The sequence below is a fragment of the Saccopteryx leptura genome, chromosome 12 (assembly GCF_036850995.1).
Source record: "Saccopteryx leptura isolate mSacLep1 chromosome 12, mSacLep1_pri_phased_curated, whole genome shotgun sequence".
In the NCBI taxonomy this organism is placed as follows: Eukaryota; Metazoa; Chordata; class Mammalia; order Chiroptera; family Emballonuridae; genus Saccopteryx; species Saccopteryx leptura.
The window spans coordinates 38781623-38800503 of record NC_089514.1 but is presented as its reverse complement, the minus strand read 5'-3'; the positions used below and the strand labels follow the sequence as shown (position 1 = coordinate 38800503).

Sequence of the window (18881 nt, the reverse complement as noted above, 5' to 3'; positions counted from 1 at the left end):
CAATATATAAATTATTGAAAGGTAGACAATATTAGTAAAGTTCTCACCTCTCTGGTTTGATGTTCATTGATAGGCTGGAATCGAGGCACAACCTTAAGTTGTTGTTCTAGTTTCTGTATTTCCTGTTGGAATACATCTCTCTCATGTTCTCTATCAATGGCTTGCTCCTAAAGTTAATAATAGAAATTGAAGTAATAATGTGTACTGAAGCTATTATTTCCCTCCCATCCCTCTGGTTATAAGTAGTTTTGTCTGAAGATGAACAATTGATGACCAGAGAATACCCCAAACCAAAATATTTATAAAGATCCTACATAGGCTCTTCAACAAAAATGTAAGCATTTAAATATTACTTGAAACACATTTTTAAAATTCAAGTAATGTTAAATACAAAATTAAATAAAAATATTCTCCTTAAATGAATTTACTTTTTTTGGAACAAAGGAGAAAATCCGCTGTTAATTTAGTTATTAAACAAAATAAATAGAAGAAATTGTTTAGTAAATTAATTTCTTTCAATCCTAATCTAGGTTTTACACTTAAAATTATATAATGTGTAAGGATCTGATTCTCTGATCTGTGAAGAGAACTTCAGGCTTAAATGAAAACCCCAAAGAAGAAAATCCACACAAAATTGGAGAAGTGACATCTTTATGAAAGAGATAATGACAGCATGACAACTATCCCAGTTCCTTGTTTCCAAGGGAAAAGGGACCTAATATGTGTATCTTTTGTGGGTGAAAAATGGTGGCCAATTAGCTCTTAGGATCTTCACCTTCTTTGGTTGTTGGTTAAAGGAAAGACTAGAATGAGTTTCTTAACTATGTATTTGGAAAGGCTAATCTATAGGGCCTCTTCATAATCTGCCTGTACTGATTGCTGATGCTAACAATTATTAGGATTTTTGTTTTTAATAGTGCTTTTCAATTAATCGGTAAAGACATATAGATGAAAATACAGAATTTGTAAGTTTCTTTATAATTTAAAATTCACAACCTAGTATAGCAGCAGGTAGCACTGAGAAAAAACAGTATTCAATTGAGAATACTTACATCTAAGAATTTCCTCATTTTTTCTAACTGCTTTTCCAATGCCTGGTTTTGCTGTCTTAGGTCCATTAGTTCAGCATTTTTTTCTTGTTCCAGCTCTATAAATCTACTGACTTGTTCTTCAACATCTATTTCTAGAGCTTTCACTTGTTTTTGAAGGTCATCACGTACTTTTTCAGCTTGACATTGCACTTCTAGTTTTTCCTTCATTAGTTTTTCTGTTTCCTGTAGTAATTCTGTTTATAAACGCAAAAATATATTATTTCGAATCAGTGATGCTATGATAGTAAAATAACCCATAACTATGTTCAGATTTTACCCTCATCACATAAAGATCAGTTTTATTTCAACCACATGTATAGAGAAAATATTCTAATAAAAATATCAAAATAACATCCCTATGTTAGTAAGCAAGTAGTATTAATAAAATTATACAGCATTAACAAAAAAAAAGTCCTATTACTGAAAACATAGCAAATGACAAAAAAAAAAAAGAAAACCCACTTTTACTATGAGGAAAAGAACAAAGTCTAATTAAATTTAAGCACAGAAATAACTCACCTCAGGCAAAAATCAATTCATTCTAAACCCATAAAGTCAATTTTATATGCACACAATACACATGAAGATCAAACACTGCAAATCTTTAACCAAGACAAGTAAGAGTTACAGAAAAGGAAATACAACTGCAATCAGAATTTCCTGTTAGTCAGATCCATATCCCTGAGTTGTCTTGCATGCTCACATGTATGTAGATCAAGGGAAAACTGCCAAACAGAAAAGGCAGTATGGTACAGGGCTTAAGAGCAGAGGCTGTGGGTTCAAATCCTAGCTCTGCCACTTATCTCCACTGTGACACTTAAAATGATGACCTTCATTTTTCCTTCTATGTAAAATGGGAAAAGTAATAGTACTAATCTCTAAGAGTTACTGTGGGATCAAATGAGTTCATGTATGTAAAGACTAGTGCCTAGGGTATGGTAAACACTATATAACTGTTAGCTATTATTATTAATATCAATCATACAATAATAAAAGATACATAGCAAGTAAAACAATCCTCTAATGAAGAAAATAGAAGAAACAAAACCCTAGAGACTTTATACTATCTCATCTGCCAACGCTACTTAGGACTAGGAATCTAGAAAATAGCTTTGCTTTTAAAACAATACTGATTCAGATGTTAATATAAGTCAACCAAAAAGTCTTTATATGAAATTTCATTGGTTCCGTTGATACCATCATCTTAATACTTCCTGCTTCAGAAATAGCATGTTGAAAAGTCATAGGCTGTAAGAGTTTTAATATATCTGTTCAAGAAAAAAATACTTAATAAACCAACATTTAAAAAAAAATAAAAATTGCCTTAAGCTTTGTGAAAAAATAGACATAATAAGATGATGGTCACTGTGAAACTTTGTTGTTAATTTCAAATATAAATATGTATTTTTATTGTAAGGAAAGGTCTGTTACAGAGAAAAATTAGTATAAAACACAACAGCAAAATTAGAGATATGCTAGTTGGTTGAAAGTCCAGAGGGTCACCCAGTGTTTGGAGCTGTAAGTTTACCACCCAAAGCCTGGCCATGCAATTGTATCCACACACCTGATTCAGGTGCTGCATCGACTGCAGCATCTACTAGTCCTATGAGAATAAAATAAAACAAAACAAAACAAAAACACATACAGAACAAAAATATAATTTACATGTTTTCTATTTTCTAAAATACGATAATATACACACAGAAGAATTAAGAAGTAAAAGTTAGAACCATTTTGAATATCATTTGTAACATTTTGAGACGTACCAGAGTTTCTTAAATATTTTACATATACAACCTGTATACTTTACACATTAAAAATTCCAAATGTAACCCTGTGTTGAACAAATTTGAGCAACCAGAAATAAACAGCATATGATACAAAAATATATGTTGTATTTCTAAACTGATAAAATTGAACTAGTAAAACTACACACAGTTCCAACAGCTTGTGAAATTTAAAAGTGAAAGGATATGACAAAAAAGGATTTCAAGTTATGTTCTTACAAAAACTGATATTTATGTTTTTCTGCTAAAATATTTTAAGATGTTACCTACTTTCTCACTGAAGAAAAGATTATAAGTTATTGGTAAAGTAATATATTCTTTGAACTAGATCTGCTTTTAATAGCCACTGACCTTTCTAAGCTATTCTCTTGCAGGGCAAAATTCACCCACACCTGCTCACTATTAGTGACAGATTGGTGCTTGTTGTTATTTAATCCAAGTGTACATTTTTGCTGTCTTTTTGCTATTAAAAGAACTAAATCTTACACAACTTAAAAAATATCCTGCTTCATTATGTGAAGCTTTCTCTTAGAAGTTTAAAGAAAAATAAAGAATTGTATTTTCCTGTTAAAATTTGCCAAGGGAGAAAGAAAAAAGTATCCTGATTCCACATTGTTGGCTAAAAAGACATTTACCAGTAACGTAGATTCTTACAATTTTTTAAATCCCTATATAAAATACCTGAATAATGGCACTGAAAGGGAAAAAAAAGACACTTTCAACTTATTTTAAGGAATGTTTCATACAAAGTCTAAAGAATACATACGCTGTTCAGCCGGGCCTGCCTCTGCTCTCATAGCCTCCTTCTGCCTGGACAGTAATTCTCTTTCTTCCTGGAGCTGCTGTTGCTCTGCTTCCAACTCTTGTAATCTATTGCTGGCACACAACAACTCCTGCTCAAGTCGGTCTATTAGATCAGTTTTTTCTTGAATTTGCCTTTCAAACAGAGTTTTTTCATCCGCATAGCCATCAATGACACCTATAAGAAAAAATTAACAGGAAATGGGATTCTTACTTATTTCAAATTGTACTATTACATTTTATAGAAACAATAAAACGGGGGAAGATTGCTAGCAAAACTTTATCATTCCAAGCTATTACAAATCTTAGATCAATTTGTTGCTGCTGATAGCAACTACAGTATGTTCAATGCAACTTTTTTCTTGTTATCATTATGCCCAAATATGAAATTTCTCTGAACTTTCTATGCTAATGTATCGTATCAATGGGTTAACTCACTTTATTAAACAGATATAAATAGACAAGTTCCTGGAAAGTTTAATATAAATCAGATGCTTGTGAACTAAACCACATTTTAAATATACTAGAGAGAGTTACTTGGTACTTTTGGTGATTGTAGAAGGCCAACACGCACAACAGCATGGTACAACAGAGATAGCATGTGGCTTTACAGACTTCAAGCCTGGCATCGCCATTTAATGGTAGGTGACCTTAAAAAATGAACATCTTTGGCCCTGGCCAGTTGGCTCAGTGGTAGAGCGTCGGCCTGGTGTGCAGGAGTCCCGGGTTCGATTCCCGGCCAGGGCACACAGGAGAGGCGCCCATCTGCTTCTCCACCCCTCCCTCTCTCCTTTCCTCTCTGTCTCTCTCTTCCTCTCCCGCAGCCAGGGCTCCACTGGAGCAAAGTTGGCCCTGGCACTGAGGATGGCTCTATGGCCTCTGCCTCAGGTGCTAGAATGGCCCTGGCTGCAACAGAGTGACGCCCTCTGGTGGGCATGCCGAGTGGATCCCGGTCTGTCTGACTGCCTCGCTGTTTCCAACTACAGAAAAATACAAAAAATAAAATAAAATAAATAAATAAAACTGTGTCCCCGCAAAAAAAAAAAAAAAATGAACATCTCTTAGCTTTAGCTTCTCATCTTTAAATTGTAAGAGTTGTTTTAGGATGGTGAGATCATGGTAACTAACCACCATCATCCATTTCTGTATTTTCTAAAATTTTTTATATGTACTTTCTATAATTAAAAATATATACAGTTTAAAAAATAGTTTGGAGTAATTTGAAGATAAATTACACTACTTTTCTCTCTCTCTTTTTTTAAGCAAGAGAGAGAGACAGATAGGAAGAAAGATGAGACAAATCTACTCACAGTTACATCACCTTAGCTGTTCATTGATTGCTTTCTCACATATACCTTGACCATAGGGCTCCAGTTGAGCCAGTGACCCATTGCTCAAGTCAGCAACCTTGGGCTCAAGCCAGAGACCACGGGACCATGTCCATGAACCAGTGATCCCGCACTCAAGCCAGATGAGCCCGTGCTCAAGCCAGTGACCTCGGGGTTTTGAACTGGGGTCCTCCACATGCCAGGTCGACGTACTGCGCTACCACCTGGTCAGGCATATTTTTCTTTTCTTTCTTTCTTTTTTTTATTGAGGGAAAGAGACAAAAAGGGGCAACAGAGGGAGGGAGAGTGAAAAGTATCAATTTATAGTTGCTTCATTTGACTTGTGCATTGATTGCTTCTCTTACATGCCTTGTCCAGGGATTAGACCAGTGACCTCGGGTTTCAAATCGGTGACCTCAGCACTCCAAGTCAAGGCTCCATCCAGTGCACCACCACTCACTGGTCAGGCAAATTACACTACCTTTCAATGGTCACTCTAACTCAGAGCAGATTAGTGGTTTCTAAACTGGGTTTGCATCAGAATCTCTGTATTCACACCTGGAATTCCCCACCTTTAGTTGCCAAAGCAGTTGCTTACCTTCAGCCTTGCTGAGCTCCACAGCCAGCTGCTCTCTGGCCCTGGACTCCTCATGAAGGCGCTCTCGTAGTTCTTCCTGGCACTTAAGGAACTCTGTTGCTTCTTGTTTCTGTCTAAAGGACTCACGCATCAATTCTGTCTGTGTAACTTTTGCATGTTCGAGCTACACAAGGAGGGAAAGTATACATGAAGAAAAACAGTTAGTGTTGGGAATACCAGTTTCATTTCTCATTAAAGCTTTCAAAAAAGTTTTAAATAAAAATAAAAGCATGCTGTTGAACTTCAGTCATTTTATATTTCTAGTATATGCTAACATTGGTAGGCGGCATAAGTCAGAAGACAAGTAGATTATGCACAACTTTCCATAAAAGATGTATCCTAGTTTTATTAAACAAAAATTTGATTATTTTGGAAATAAACCACTTTAAATCACAAGATCTGAATTCTATCGTATAAAGCAATATAAAAAGTTAACGAGACAGGTTCTTTTTATATTTACTAAAGAATTTTATGTAACTGTTTATGTGCTCGATGATAGACTTTAATTTTTTTTACATTTACATTTCTTCTTTAATTGTGACTCCTGATGCACATTGTGAAGAACTAATAATATATGATTAATACAATGGCATCAATGAACAAAATCACAGTGGCAAAACAAAATGAAATTACATTTATAGCCCGTTTTAATTAAAAGCCTTATGTTCTATGCATTTGTGAAACATCAAGACTCTCTATGAATATTCAGTTTATTTTCAAAACCTTAGAACCTTAGAGTCAATACCCATAAACAAAGCCTTCTTAAAATGCTGTTACTGGCATACTCTAATACATTCTAAAACAATTTTTAATATGACAACCCAAGTATTATACAGACTCAAGGCCAAACCTCTCAAAAAAACTGATCATTGTTACCAGCTGCATGAAATTACAGAAAAACCATTGTCTCAGTTTTCTGGGTTGCTGACTGCTTATCTATTTTTACTGAAACAACTACATGGGAAAAAACTGAGCTCAGATTGAGTACTCAGTCCTAGTTGATTAACAGTATTAAAAACATTTTTGAAGCAACGACCATATACACAGGCTCACAACAATGTCCTAAGAATTGGAAATTTCACATATAAAGTATTAAGTATATATTTAAAATATCATGATATCTTAAACTTAAAATATAAGTCAAACATAGTAGTTTCTGGTTTACAGTCAGTTATGAGTAATGTACTATAAAATTATAATATTTAAGAATATTTTATTTTCAAAGACATCTGCTCTTTATATCTAAATATTTGCCATAGCAAACAGATTTTAGAGTTACTAAATAAAGCTTCTTATGGTCACTCTAAATCAATTTCTAAAATATCTAGTATGCAATTATTCTATTTAGGACTCATAATAAAAATTAAGCATACATTTTAAATTAAACTATTTCCTAAACTACGTATAATGTGTTGTTACCTCAACAAAAAGATAATTATGTATACATATTTTTACTTTAGACTGGTAAAATGAGCATTTTCCTTTAAATGTGGGTAACTAATATACATTAATTTTTTATTATAAAGAAACATGATCATAAAGGATAAACTAGTTTTTACATAATTACTCTCCTGAATTTACAACACAGCCTATATTAAAAAATAAATCAATTGTTTCTATATACACATGTGTAACCTTTTTTATATGTAACCTTTTTTCTGTACATTATAAACTGGGCGCCTGGTAAATATATGAAATCGCCAAAAGAATTAAAAACTCTAACTAAAAAGGATATGAGTTTTTTTCCCCTCTTTTTCAAATTTACTGTACAAATACAACAGAGCATTTACAACAAAATTAGTACTTTCAGCTAAGAAAATTAGGTAAGCCTTTGCTTCTAAATTCTACTTCTTGATCGGATCTAAGCCAGCCTTAAAGTGCATTTAATATTTGCCATAAAACCACAAGAAATAACTTCAGTTTTATAAAACAAAACAAAAAAGTTGGAAGAATCAAATACAGTAAAGTTAGGCAACAAATTTCATTATCATAGCAGATGGCATCAGCACTTAACAGAATAAGAGAGTCCTTTCAAATGTTCATCCAAATACTTTATAATTAAGAAAAACTCTTCTCCCCAGTTGAGGTATCATGTATTCCTAATATCTATATAATACCGAATACTTACTATATATGAAATATTTCATATTCAATATTTATAAATAATTTAAGAAACCTACCATTACATATAAAGTATCAGTAAATATTCTGTCACTTTGTAACAGTTTAGGGGCAGTAACAAAACTGTTCTGAAAACCATCTGGCTTGTTAAATATTAGCTAATATATTATAGTTAAAGCCATTAAAGTCATAAAAAGTGCTGAGTAACTTGTAGTTATACGGAATAACCTGTAGTAAATCATTCACAACATATTTAAGTCAAATGAACCTGAGATACCAACCTATGTTAAATACTTGTATCCTGAAAAATCTTTATAAAAATACATTTCATATAAAAAGCAAAGAAAAGTATTTCCTACAGGATGGGTAGACATTTTAAAAACACTGAAAATAAGTTCCTAAGGGAGTGAGCAAGGAAATGAAAATTAGACTCCAGGTCTCCTTTTCTTTTTTGGAACTCTGGCCCCTATAACATAGGATTGTAAACATTTCCTAATTGGCTCATGACAATTCACATAGCTGTTTTAAGTACCACGGTGCTATTTTTTCAAATATAAGCATTGCATTTTCACTCAGGATTGACCTCATAAACATATAAAAGCAAGCTACTTCAGGACAAGCAGGATCTTTTTAAGCTCGTCTGGCCTGGGACAACTGTAATATGATGTCCTTCTGCTTTATGGAATTAAAGACAACGCTGCGGCTCTGAGACCAAATTTAACCCTTCATACATTCAGGATGAATAAACAGTAATAACACATCAAACAACAAAACAAGATTCTATTCCATTTACCCTTTCTGAACACATTAAACATTATTTCTCATTATACACAGTTTTTAAAAAAGTATAAGCTAAAACTAAAAGTATAAAAAAACAAAAATTATACTTACTGAATAAGGAGGGGTAGGCAGTGAAATTTTAGAAATAAGCTTTAATATGTGCCCATTTCTTTTGTGAATAAAATGAAAAATAGAAGTATTAATAATTACTGAGTTATTTTCATCCAAATGTTCACAAAGAGGAAATGGATGTGGTAAAGGCACCCGAGATTCAACCTCATAAATGTCTTCATCTTGTTCTTCCAACCATGAACCACTGAGTTTGACAGTTGCCAAATAGGTCCTGTAAGAATCCATTCTAGGAGATGCAGCTGCCAATTTTCCTTATTTACTCTATCACTTCTCCATTACATTAAAAATTCTTTTTAAGTTTATCAAGCTATACCATAACAGCATGAAAATTTTTAGCACCATCCAAGAAACATTACAAAACTAATTTGTAAAAAACTGAACAAGGAAAGAAAAACCCCACAAATCTAAAAAAAAACCCAACCAAACAAAAAAACCCTAACTAAATCTTTCAGTTTTCATCAAAAACAAAACAAAAGTAAAAACAAGCAAACACCTTTTTAACTAGATTAACTAAATCCTTGAAGAATGGAAGAATAAAAATATAAATATCTAATTGGCTGGGCAATAAAACTGCTTTCAGTATCAAATATGTCTGTTGAAATAAATAACCCTTCCAAGCCGAACCTGGCAGTGAAGGAAGGTCAAGTTTTAAATCTCCATAGTAGCAGTCTTGAGAAATGTAGTTGCAACATTGTTTCCCTTGTTCTTGCTGCTTCACTCAATTCAAAAGCAAAACCGCTTATGAACTGAGCTATTCAAATAGCCTGTCACAGGGAGCCAAGGATTTCAGTCAGTGTCCCCTGAGGAAAGGTCAGAACAGAGGGTGTGGTTTAATGTCTTTACCTATAGGTACCCTGACAGGTGGAATGTGAATTAATACGCCCACAAAGAAGTCTGCCTAACAGGATCCAATTCCACGTCAGAGCTATGGAAGGGGTATTTAGGCAAGTTTATAATGCTTCTAAGATAAGCAAGCATTTTTCAATTCCATTACAATTTTTGTTTTAATTTAAAAATGTGAAATTAAATAGGTTTGAGTTCACATTATCTAGTTCTTCCACTATATGAAATTATAATTATTTCGGGAAAACTAAGTTAGTACTTCTTTTTGACATTTCCTTAGAAATAACACGTGTTCTTTAAAGCAGTTACTAGAAATAGGGTGGGGTAAAGTAGGGTTACAGTTATGAGTATACAAAACAAAGTCTATTCTTGTATTATTATTTATTAATTATTGTATTATATTCCATATGAATAACTGTAAACCTACTTTTGCTCTACCCTGTATAGACAGTCCAGTTATAACCTATTTCCATATTGCACTGTAATGAACGTTAATGTGAAAAAAAATCCACATCTTTTTTGAGAAGCTGCATTGTATATTAGTTGGTAATTATATCACTTAAAGTAAACTATATACTTTCTCTAAAACTTAAAAGTGCAAGTTGTATTAAATAGCTTTCTTGTAGCTCCAGAAACCTGGGCATAGTGAATAAACCAGCCAGTCAAAAATTTAAAAGATGAACGACTTACTTTTTAATATTAAAAGACCCTCAAAAGTGAAAGTTGTTTTAAATAAATGAAAAAGCTTTTTACTGTGATGTCTTTTCTCTATCTAGTAGTTAAATATCTTAAATCCATAAAATCTTTATCTATAGTAATGGAAAAACCATATTAAAGCAAGGAGGTATTATTTACAAAAATCCATTTCACAGACACTTTCACTACACAGAATTTTTAAAGGAGTCACTACTCAGGCCAATAATAATTAGGGCAGAGAAAATGGGGTTTCTACAAAAAGCCCAGAACCTTTAGGGAGAAGGGTTTTGGTGAGGAAGGGGAAGCTGTCTCTTACAATTCTGGGTTAGGCGATGACAAATTTCTGTTTATTATGGTTTCTTATGTGAGCCTTTTAGTTGTCTGAATACTTGTCCAGGATGGTAATCCTACCACTGACTCAGCTAAATGTGACATTACTGGGGCGTCAGCAGATACAAAATCATCAGTATTCTAGCTGCTCAGATTTATGAACCGGTGGGATCCATGCTTAGCATGTCAAATACCTCTCGAGAAACTCTTTCTTGGCTTCCACTGCAAATTACAGTTTATTTGGATAATCTGGTGTCTAATTTCTCTTATCTGAAGCAAAAACAAAACCATGAAAGTAAGAAGTATTCCTTTATAAATAGAAATATTTAGGTCAAGGTAAGAATTACAAAGAAAAGAAAGAATACACTAGGGAGGAAAAAAAGACTCAAGAAAGCAGTAGATTAAGATGATTTAGAATGGGGCAAACAGCCCTCATAACAACAGTATATTAACTGATAGCATACTACTATATTAATTCATGTTCAGAAAGGTGATCCTGAATTAAAATAATTCAAATTATAGTCACCCTGCGCAGTTTTGAAAACATGTAAAACCTGTTTCCATCCATGTGAAAACACACATACACACATGTGTATTTTTAAGTGTTATCCCTTTGTAACTAAAATATAGATCAAGGCTAAGAAAATAACCACACACAAAATACAGTAAAATTAGAAGGGAAAAGACTCACATCAGCAGTTAAGATGATTTAGGATAGGGGCAAATAGATCTCCCAACATCAACTATTGTTCAGGCAGATTACTCTGAATTAGACTAATTCTAGTAATATATGTATATATATTTAATTTTAGAAAGTATAAAACTTTCTGCAATAAAAAAGTTAAAATAAGTTCAATATGTAGGAGACACACTTAATTATCCAGACTAGCTCATTATTCCAAGATTTCAGATAGTCAAGATTTTAATGTATATATGAAGGCTTAATTTGGGGTATAGAGTTATGTTTCCCAAACTAAATAGCTTTATTTGTACAATGTCAAATTATTGAACCCCTTTTCCCATAAATATGTCCCTTATTGTAAAACACCTGTGTTGCTCTCTTTTGGATTTTGATTTCCTTATTTCTCTAATGAGAGTGAATCCTGGATACAAAACCCCAACAATGCTTATAATCAGTGCACTGGAGGCAATACCTACTGACAAAATGTGTCTCAATACTTTGCAGTTATATTTAAAACACAAAAGTGACAAAACAAAACCCTAACTTGTACTACTGTTTCATCCTCAGGAAAAATCTTTTTTTTTTTTTTTGAGAAAATATAGAAACATGTAGCTGAGGACCCATTATTCTTAAAAACTGATAATTAATTAATGAGAGTTGCCTATATAATAAAAGTCTCTCCACGGGAATCAATTACTTAATCATTAATTTCTACCAAGGCCTTAGGAATCTCTTGGTAAACAATCTTCTATGGCTCTAAATAGCTTCTCTGGATTCTGAAAACTTGAATTGTTGAAAGTCTATTCCTACAGAACAGACTGATTTCTAGTTCTACCTGACTCAAGAATCAAGAATCTGAAACCACATTCTCAAACATAACTTTTCTGCAGAATCATCAAGAGACTACTGAATAAATCATACATTAAAGAGCTTTACCTTTCTAAGGGATAAGGGTAATCACTTCTTCTCATGTTATAATGAAAGCTATCCCAAACAACAGGAAGCCACAATAGATTCACTATAAGCCCAATTTCAAAGTAGCCCGTCTGGAATCCATCATAATTAATGTATTATTATATGAATTGGGTCATATCCCTGAGCAAATCACGTGTCAAATCAAATACATACAGTAAAATACTACTATAATAGATATTATGAAGTTAGCCTATAAGGCAGATGCCCTGATACTTAGTATAGAAATTGCTTACTAGTTCTTTTATTAAAGCAGGAGGTACCTATGGAACCTAAAGCAGCCCCAAACCTTAAAACTAAGTACAAGGCATAATCATGTATCTTCCACTAAAATTATACAATATAAAAAAACATATCATTAAAAAAAAAAGAACCTTAAATTAAGAATAGAACTACCATATGACCCAGCAATACCTCTACTAGGTATCTACCCCAAAAACTCAGAAACATTGGTACGTAAAGACACATGCACCCCCATTTTTATTGTGGCACTATTCACAGTGGCCAAAACATGGAAAAACCCAAGTGTCCCTCAATAGAAGATTGGATAAAGTGGTACATATATACAATGGAATACTACACAGCCATAAGAAATGATGACATAGTGACATTTATGACAACATGGATGGACCTTGAGAACATTATATTGAGTGAAATAAGTAAATCAGAAAAAGCCAAGAACTGTATATTCCATACATAGGTGGGACACAAAATTGAGACTTGTGGACATAGATAAAAGTGAAGTGGTTACCAGGGGGAGGGAAGGGAGACCGTAAAGAGGGTCAAATATAAGGGGACAGAAAATGATTTGACTTTGGGTGATGGGTATACAACATAATCAACAGTTCAAATGCTATACACATGTTTACCTGAAACCTATGTACTAATATTGATCAATGTTACCCTGCTATTTTTAATTTTCTAAGTAAAATTAAAAAAAAAAACTTGACAATATTTACTTTGATTATGGGGCCTTTTCAATGCATTTCCTCCCCAACCCCAAACACTAGCCCCAAATCACCTGCAATAATCCCCCTCTCCAGTCTTAATGGAGAGTGGGTGTCTCTGATTCAAAGGCCACATCTTCCATCTGTGTTCTGGTGTCCACCCTCACCTCCCCAGAGCTGGCTCCACAAAGCGCATCCCCTCTGTATCTTCAACTCTGCTAGTGAATATAAACTATTCCAACCTTTAAAAAAGCACTCCCCTTCTTAAGCCAGTGCTCTTCTGTTTTTTCTCAGTTATATGTCATGAAATTGCTATTTTTCAACTCCATTCCATTTTGTGTGTGACAGAGACAGAGAGAGAGACAGATAAGGACAGACAGGGAGGGAGATGAGAAGCATCAATTCTTCATTGCAGCACCTTAGTTGTTCATTGATTGCTTTCTCATATGTGCCTTGACTGGGGGGCTAGAGCAGAGCAAGTGACCCCTTGCTCAAGCCAGCAACCTTGGGCTCAAGCTGGTGAGCCTTGCTCAAACTAGATGATCCCACACTCAAGCTGGCAACCTTGAAGTTTCAAACCTGGGTCCTCTATGTCCCAGTCTGACACTCTATCTACTGTGCTACTGCCTGGTCAGGCTCAACTCCTTTTCTTTAACTCCATGAATACTGAATTTTTCCTCTACCAACTCCATAAAACTGTTCTCAACAAGGTCATTGGTAACACCACATCCTCAGCTTCTATGACTTCTCCATGGTATTTGATACTTTTACAAAATCACTCCTTTTCTCACTTTAATGACACGACTGGCTTAATGCTCCTCTTATTCCCCAATCTTGATCTCCTTTGTAGACATATCTACCTATTGTCTCTTTTAAGTGTCAGCATTCCACCAGCACAAAAATATTAGTTCTGTATGCTCTCTAACACCAAGGATTCAAAAGTTTTCAAGTGATGACAACATCCAGTCTAGTTCTCCCCAAACTCTAGACTCCAGCAAATCTTTACTAGATGCCCCCTTCAGACTCAGATAATCTGAAACAGAATTCATTAGTCACTTACTTTGCATCCTTTATCTCAGTAAACAAAATATACTAACAACTTGGTAGAGTCAAGAATCATGCCTGATGTCCTCCCCTTTTCCTTATCTTCCACATCCAACTACTGACACCAACTTCTATCAAATTCAACTTCCTAAAAATTTTTATATCAATTTCCTCCTTACTTAATTTGATCTTTTTTTTTTTTCTTTTTGGTATTTTTCTGAAGTGAGAAGCAGGGAGGCAGAAAGACAGACTACTGCATGTGCCCCACCGGGATCCACCCGGCATGCCCACTAGGGGGCAATGCTCTGCCCATCTGGGGGTGCTGCTCTGTTGCAACTGGAGCCATTCTAGCGCCTGAGGTGGAGGCCATGGAGCCATTCTCAGCACTTGAGCCAACTTTGCTCCAATAGAGCCTTGGCTGTTGGAGGGGAAAGAGAGATAGAGGGAAAGGAGAGGGGAAGGGTGGAAAAGCAGATGGGTGCTTCTCCTGTGTGCCCTGGCCGGGAATTGAACCTGGGATATCTGCCGACACTCTACCACTAGGCCAACCAGCCAGGGCTTAACTTGATCTTTATCACTTCTCTCTTGGAATGTTTTAAGTTTCCTGTTTCTCTACATTCAGCACCTGTCCTTACCATCTTCCTGCCTATCCATCAATCATACTACCATGTCAGAAATCTAAAACACAAATTTGATATTTTTATTTTATTGCCAAAAATATTTAAACAACTCCCCAACTTTTCAGCAAAAAGTTAATACTCCTGAACTTCATAAAGAACTTGACATGTAACCAATGCCCAGCCCTCTACCCTCAGTTTCAAGCAGTTTCCCACACTCCCCCTTTGACTGTTTAGGACACAAAACTATTCAGGCCTTGCACACATCATACCAGCTACACCAACATGCTATACCTTTCATCACAAATTTTCTTCTTAACTTACCTAGTTTGTACTTGTCTTTTTAGTCTTTTGTTCCTTTCCTAAAATTTTCTCTCGAATTACACTTTCATCTTCATTACTCCACTGAAACTGCTCTTGTAAGCTTACCATGACCACACAGATTTCAGATCCATGTCTCAGTCTGTAACTTTCATGTCCCAGTAGCAGTAGTTGACAGAGTGATTAACTCCTTTCATTTCCAAAGGGCAGAGAAAGTGGCAGTTAAGAGCATAGACTCTGAAGCCAGACTGCCAGGGTTCAGATGTTAACTCGATCACCTAACCTGTAAGTCTAGCAAAGTGGCTTCTCTTAACTGGTTTCTATGCTTCTGCCCTGGCCCCATTCATTCCTGCCATCCATCAAGTCTATTTCTAATCCTTTTGAAAGATAAATTAGATTACTATACAAAACTCTCTAATGACCCCAAACTGGAAATAATCTGTATGTCTTCTAAACAGTAAATGGATACATAGCATCCATACAATAAAATATTCCCCAGTTATAAAAAGGAACTATTAATACAGGTAACAACACATATGAATCTTAAATACACTTTGTTAAGGCCATGAAGCCAGATCCAAAAGAAAGCATGATACATAATTTCATTTATGACACTCTGGAAAAGACGAAACTATGGGATGGAAAGCAACCAGTGGCTGCCAAGGGCAGGAGTTGGAGGAGGGGCAGACTTCAGAAGAGCAGCACCAGGGAACTTTGGTGATGGAACTATTTGTAACATGTTTGTAGTGACAGATACATATTTCTATGCTTCTGTCATAATCAAAAGAGCTGTCCACACAAAGAGTGAATTTTATGATATGTAAAATTTAAAAATTAACCAGAATGTGGGAGAACCCAAAATGGAATCAAAATTGTAACAAATGATTCTAACTATATTAAATTGAATGGGGTTGGAAAGGAAAAAGTTAACTAAGATACTTTGAAAAACCAGTATTTTGACTTTATAAGGCTAAAGACAAAACATGCACAAATACTGTACTCTAATTATTAAATTTGCTTTTCACAGGAATATATTCAATAGATTAGCTGTGAAATTATGGGTATAAGTATGAACTTATGCTTTTCACTATATATACAAATAAAGAAATATATATAGATGCATGGGATAATATACTACATTTATTTTCAAGTTGTTTGCTGAGAGGATCTAGAAGTCATGACACCCTAGTAATAATACGCACATCTAGCATCCATATCTTGGCTTCTAAATGTCATTCTCCAATAAAAAGAACCTGAAGTCTTTGGAAAAGCAGTTGACTCTAGGGCTGAGTCTGAAAAAATACAAGATGGAACTGGACCCACTCATAGTACACATGCTTAAAAACTAAACACTTTGAAAGGGCACAAAAGCCAACCTGAGAGTTCTCAATGCCAAAGCTGGAAACAAAACACAATACTATAATACTAGATTATAATCCAGTAAAAAAAATAGCCATGAGTCCATATGGATCCTGATTAGTTAAATAAATGTGAATGAGGAGACAGCTGTTACAGAAAACACCAATTGAAAATGAAAGGAATATGGAAAATAAAAGCTTCAGTAGAACACCATAGTAATAATTGTACACAAAAATCTGCCAATGGATGCTAAAATTAGTGGGTGGAAATTTATGGAAAAACTATACTACTGTCCAAGATATTAATTACAAAGAAAAAAGTAATTACAGTAGAGAAACACAGCAGATATAACAATTAAGATTAACATCCTCAATCAAATAAAATTATGGTTAGCTTTCTGTGGATTCTCTAGCAATGCTATGTTTATTCCCTAGTCATGAAGATATTATGCTAGGTTTTCTTCTAGAAGCTTTATAGCTTTATTTTTTATAACTAGATCTATGATCTATCTTGGAATAATTTTTTTGTATGTTGTGAAGTGGGGGCTAGGGTTACTTTTTTTTCCATCTAGATATCTAGTTCCAAAATTTTTGGAAAAGTTTTTATTTTCCCATTAAATCGCTTTGCAGTCTTTGTTGAAAAAGTCATTTGATTATTACATATGTGGGTTTATTTCTGGAACTTCAATGTTGCTTCATTGGTCTTTACTCTTTACCAGTACAGAACTGTATTGAATACTGTAGCTTTATTTTTTTTATTTTATTTTGTTTTGTATTTTTCTGAAGCTGGAAACAGGGAGAGACAGTCAGACAGACTCCCGCATGCGCCCGACCAGGATCCACCCGGCACGCCCACCAGGGGCGATGCTCTGCCCACCAGGGGGCGATGCTCTGCCCCTCCAGGGCGTCGCTCTGCCGCGACCAGAGCCACTGTAGCGCCTGGGGCAGAAGCCAAGGAGCCATCCCCAGCGCCCGGGCCATCCTTGCTCCAATGGAGCCTTGGCTGCGGGAGGGGAATAGAGAGACAGAGAGGAAGGAGGGGGACGGGGTGGAGAAGCAAATGGGCGCTTCTCCTATGTGCCCTGGCCGGGAATCGAACCCGGGTCCCCCTCACGCTGGCCGACGCTCTACCGCCGAACCAACCGGCCAGGGCCTGAATACTGTAGCTTTATATTAAACCTCAACCTCAGGTAGCATAAGTCCTCCAAATTTGTTCTTAATTTTTAAGATTCTTTAGCCTATACTAGGTCCTTTGAATTATAGTGGAATATTTCATATAATAGTGAAGTTAAAAATCTCTTTTGGTATCAAAAACAAGAAACATGTAACAATCTAGAAAATCAATTTTAGAACCAGAAGAATCTATCAGCACTTTACATGAACCTTTACCTGAAAAGAAGACTACTGATACCAGTGTTGGCTGTCACAAAGACAACCAATTATTAAGGGGAGCCTATACACATTTCTGTGGAACTGTAGAGAGAAAACATTTCATTGTTTCCTGGTTTAAAAGAAAACATATTTCAAACTCAGTACATTTGCAATATACGGAGGTTACCTGACTACTAGTTTCGCTTATGGCTTCTAGCAGTTTTTCAACTGCTGCCTGTAGTCGAGAGCTTATATTCAGCATAAGTTCTTCATTTTCAGGATCAATTTCAGTTCCAGCAAAACCACTCCTCAGGAGCCGTTGTGACAGTTCTGTTCCTTCCTCAGTTACTTTTGACCACATGCTACTGTCATTTCTTGGCATGTCACTTCCAGAATAAGCTGGTATAGATACATCTGTAATTAGAATAACAGTATTTTAAAGGTACAAATTAATTATAATAAATAACTATAGTAAAAAAGGTTAAATAAAATCAAATTAACACTTAAAATCATTGACACTACAAAGGTCTTTTAACAACAATGCAACAAAATAAATAAATACAGAATATAATATTATCTGATAACCAAATAGGTAAAAATGTAAAGGAATAATGTATACTAATAGGGCTTTGCAGAAATTAGTATTTGGGTTATTTGCCACCTTTTTTTATTAAAAATATTTCAAACAACCTTCAACAGGTAAGTGCCTACCATATAGGGTTTACTAAGTAATGGAGACACGTAAGTGACGAGAGCTGGATCCCATCCTCAAGGAGTTTACATAGTGTAATAAAAAAACACATGAAAAGAAAAATTATGCAATGGGATGTTCCAGATGTATGGAGAACAGAAGTGCCTGCTTGTGTTTGGAGCAGACCCTCTGATTCTGAGCACCATACTAGGCACCATCACTCATGCCACCTTGGGCAGTAACAAAGACTAAGATCATTTTGCAGCTTGCTACTTTTATAAGAGGTAAACTGGGAAGAAGTTAGACTAATGAGCATCTAATTTAACTATGGA

General features: G+C 34.9%; 1 protein-coding gene across 9 annotated transcripts in view; it reads right to left on the bottom strand.

Annotated features, from left to right (window-relative positions):
- The window catches only part of AKAP9 (A-kinase anchoring protein 9), a 155928-nt gene that overhangs the window by 54981 nt on the left and 82066 nt on the right, over positions 1-18881 (bottom strand). For 6 of the 9 annotated variants that reach the window (XM_066354352.1, XM_066354361.1, XM_066354356.1 and 3 more), the window contains 6 exons: positions 18046-18272; positions 5606-5768; positions 3645-3857; positions 2656-2694; positions 1053-1285; positions 48-167 (listed from right to left, as the gene is read on the bottom strand). In XM_066354352.1, coding sequence (XP_066210449.1) covers positions 48-167; positions 1053-1285; positions 2656-2694; positions 3645-3857; positions 5606-5768; positions 18046-18272 — 995 coding nt within the window. Of the gene's footprint in view, positions 1-47; positions 168-1052; positions 1286-2655; positions 2695-3644; positions 3858-5605; positions 5769-8656; positions 9406-18045; positions 18273-18881 lie in introns of those variants that run through there. The other 3 variants (XM_066354354.1, XM_066354357.1, XM_066354362.1) reach the window with 2 other exon arrangements.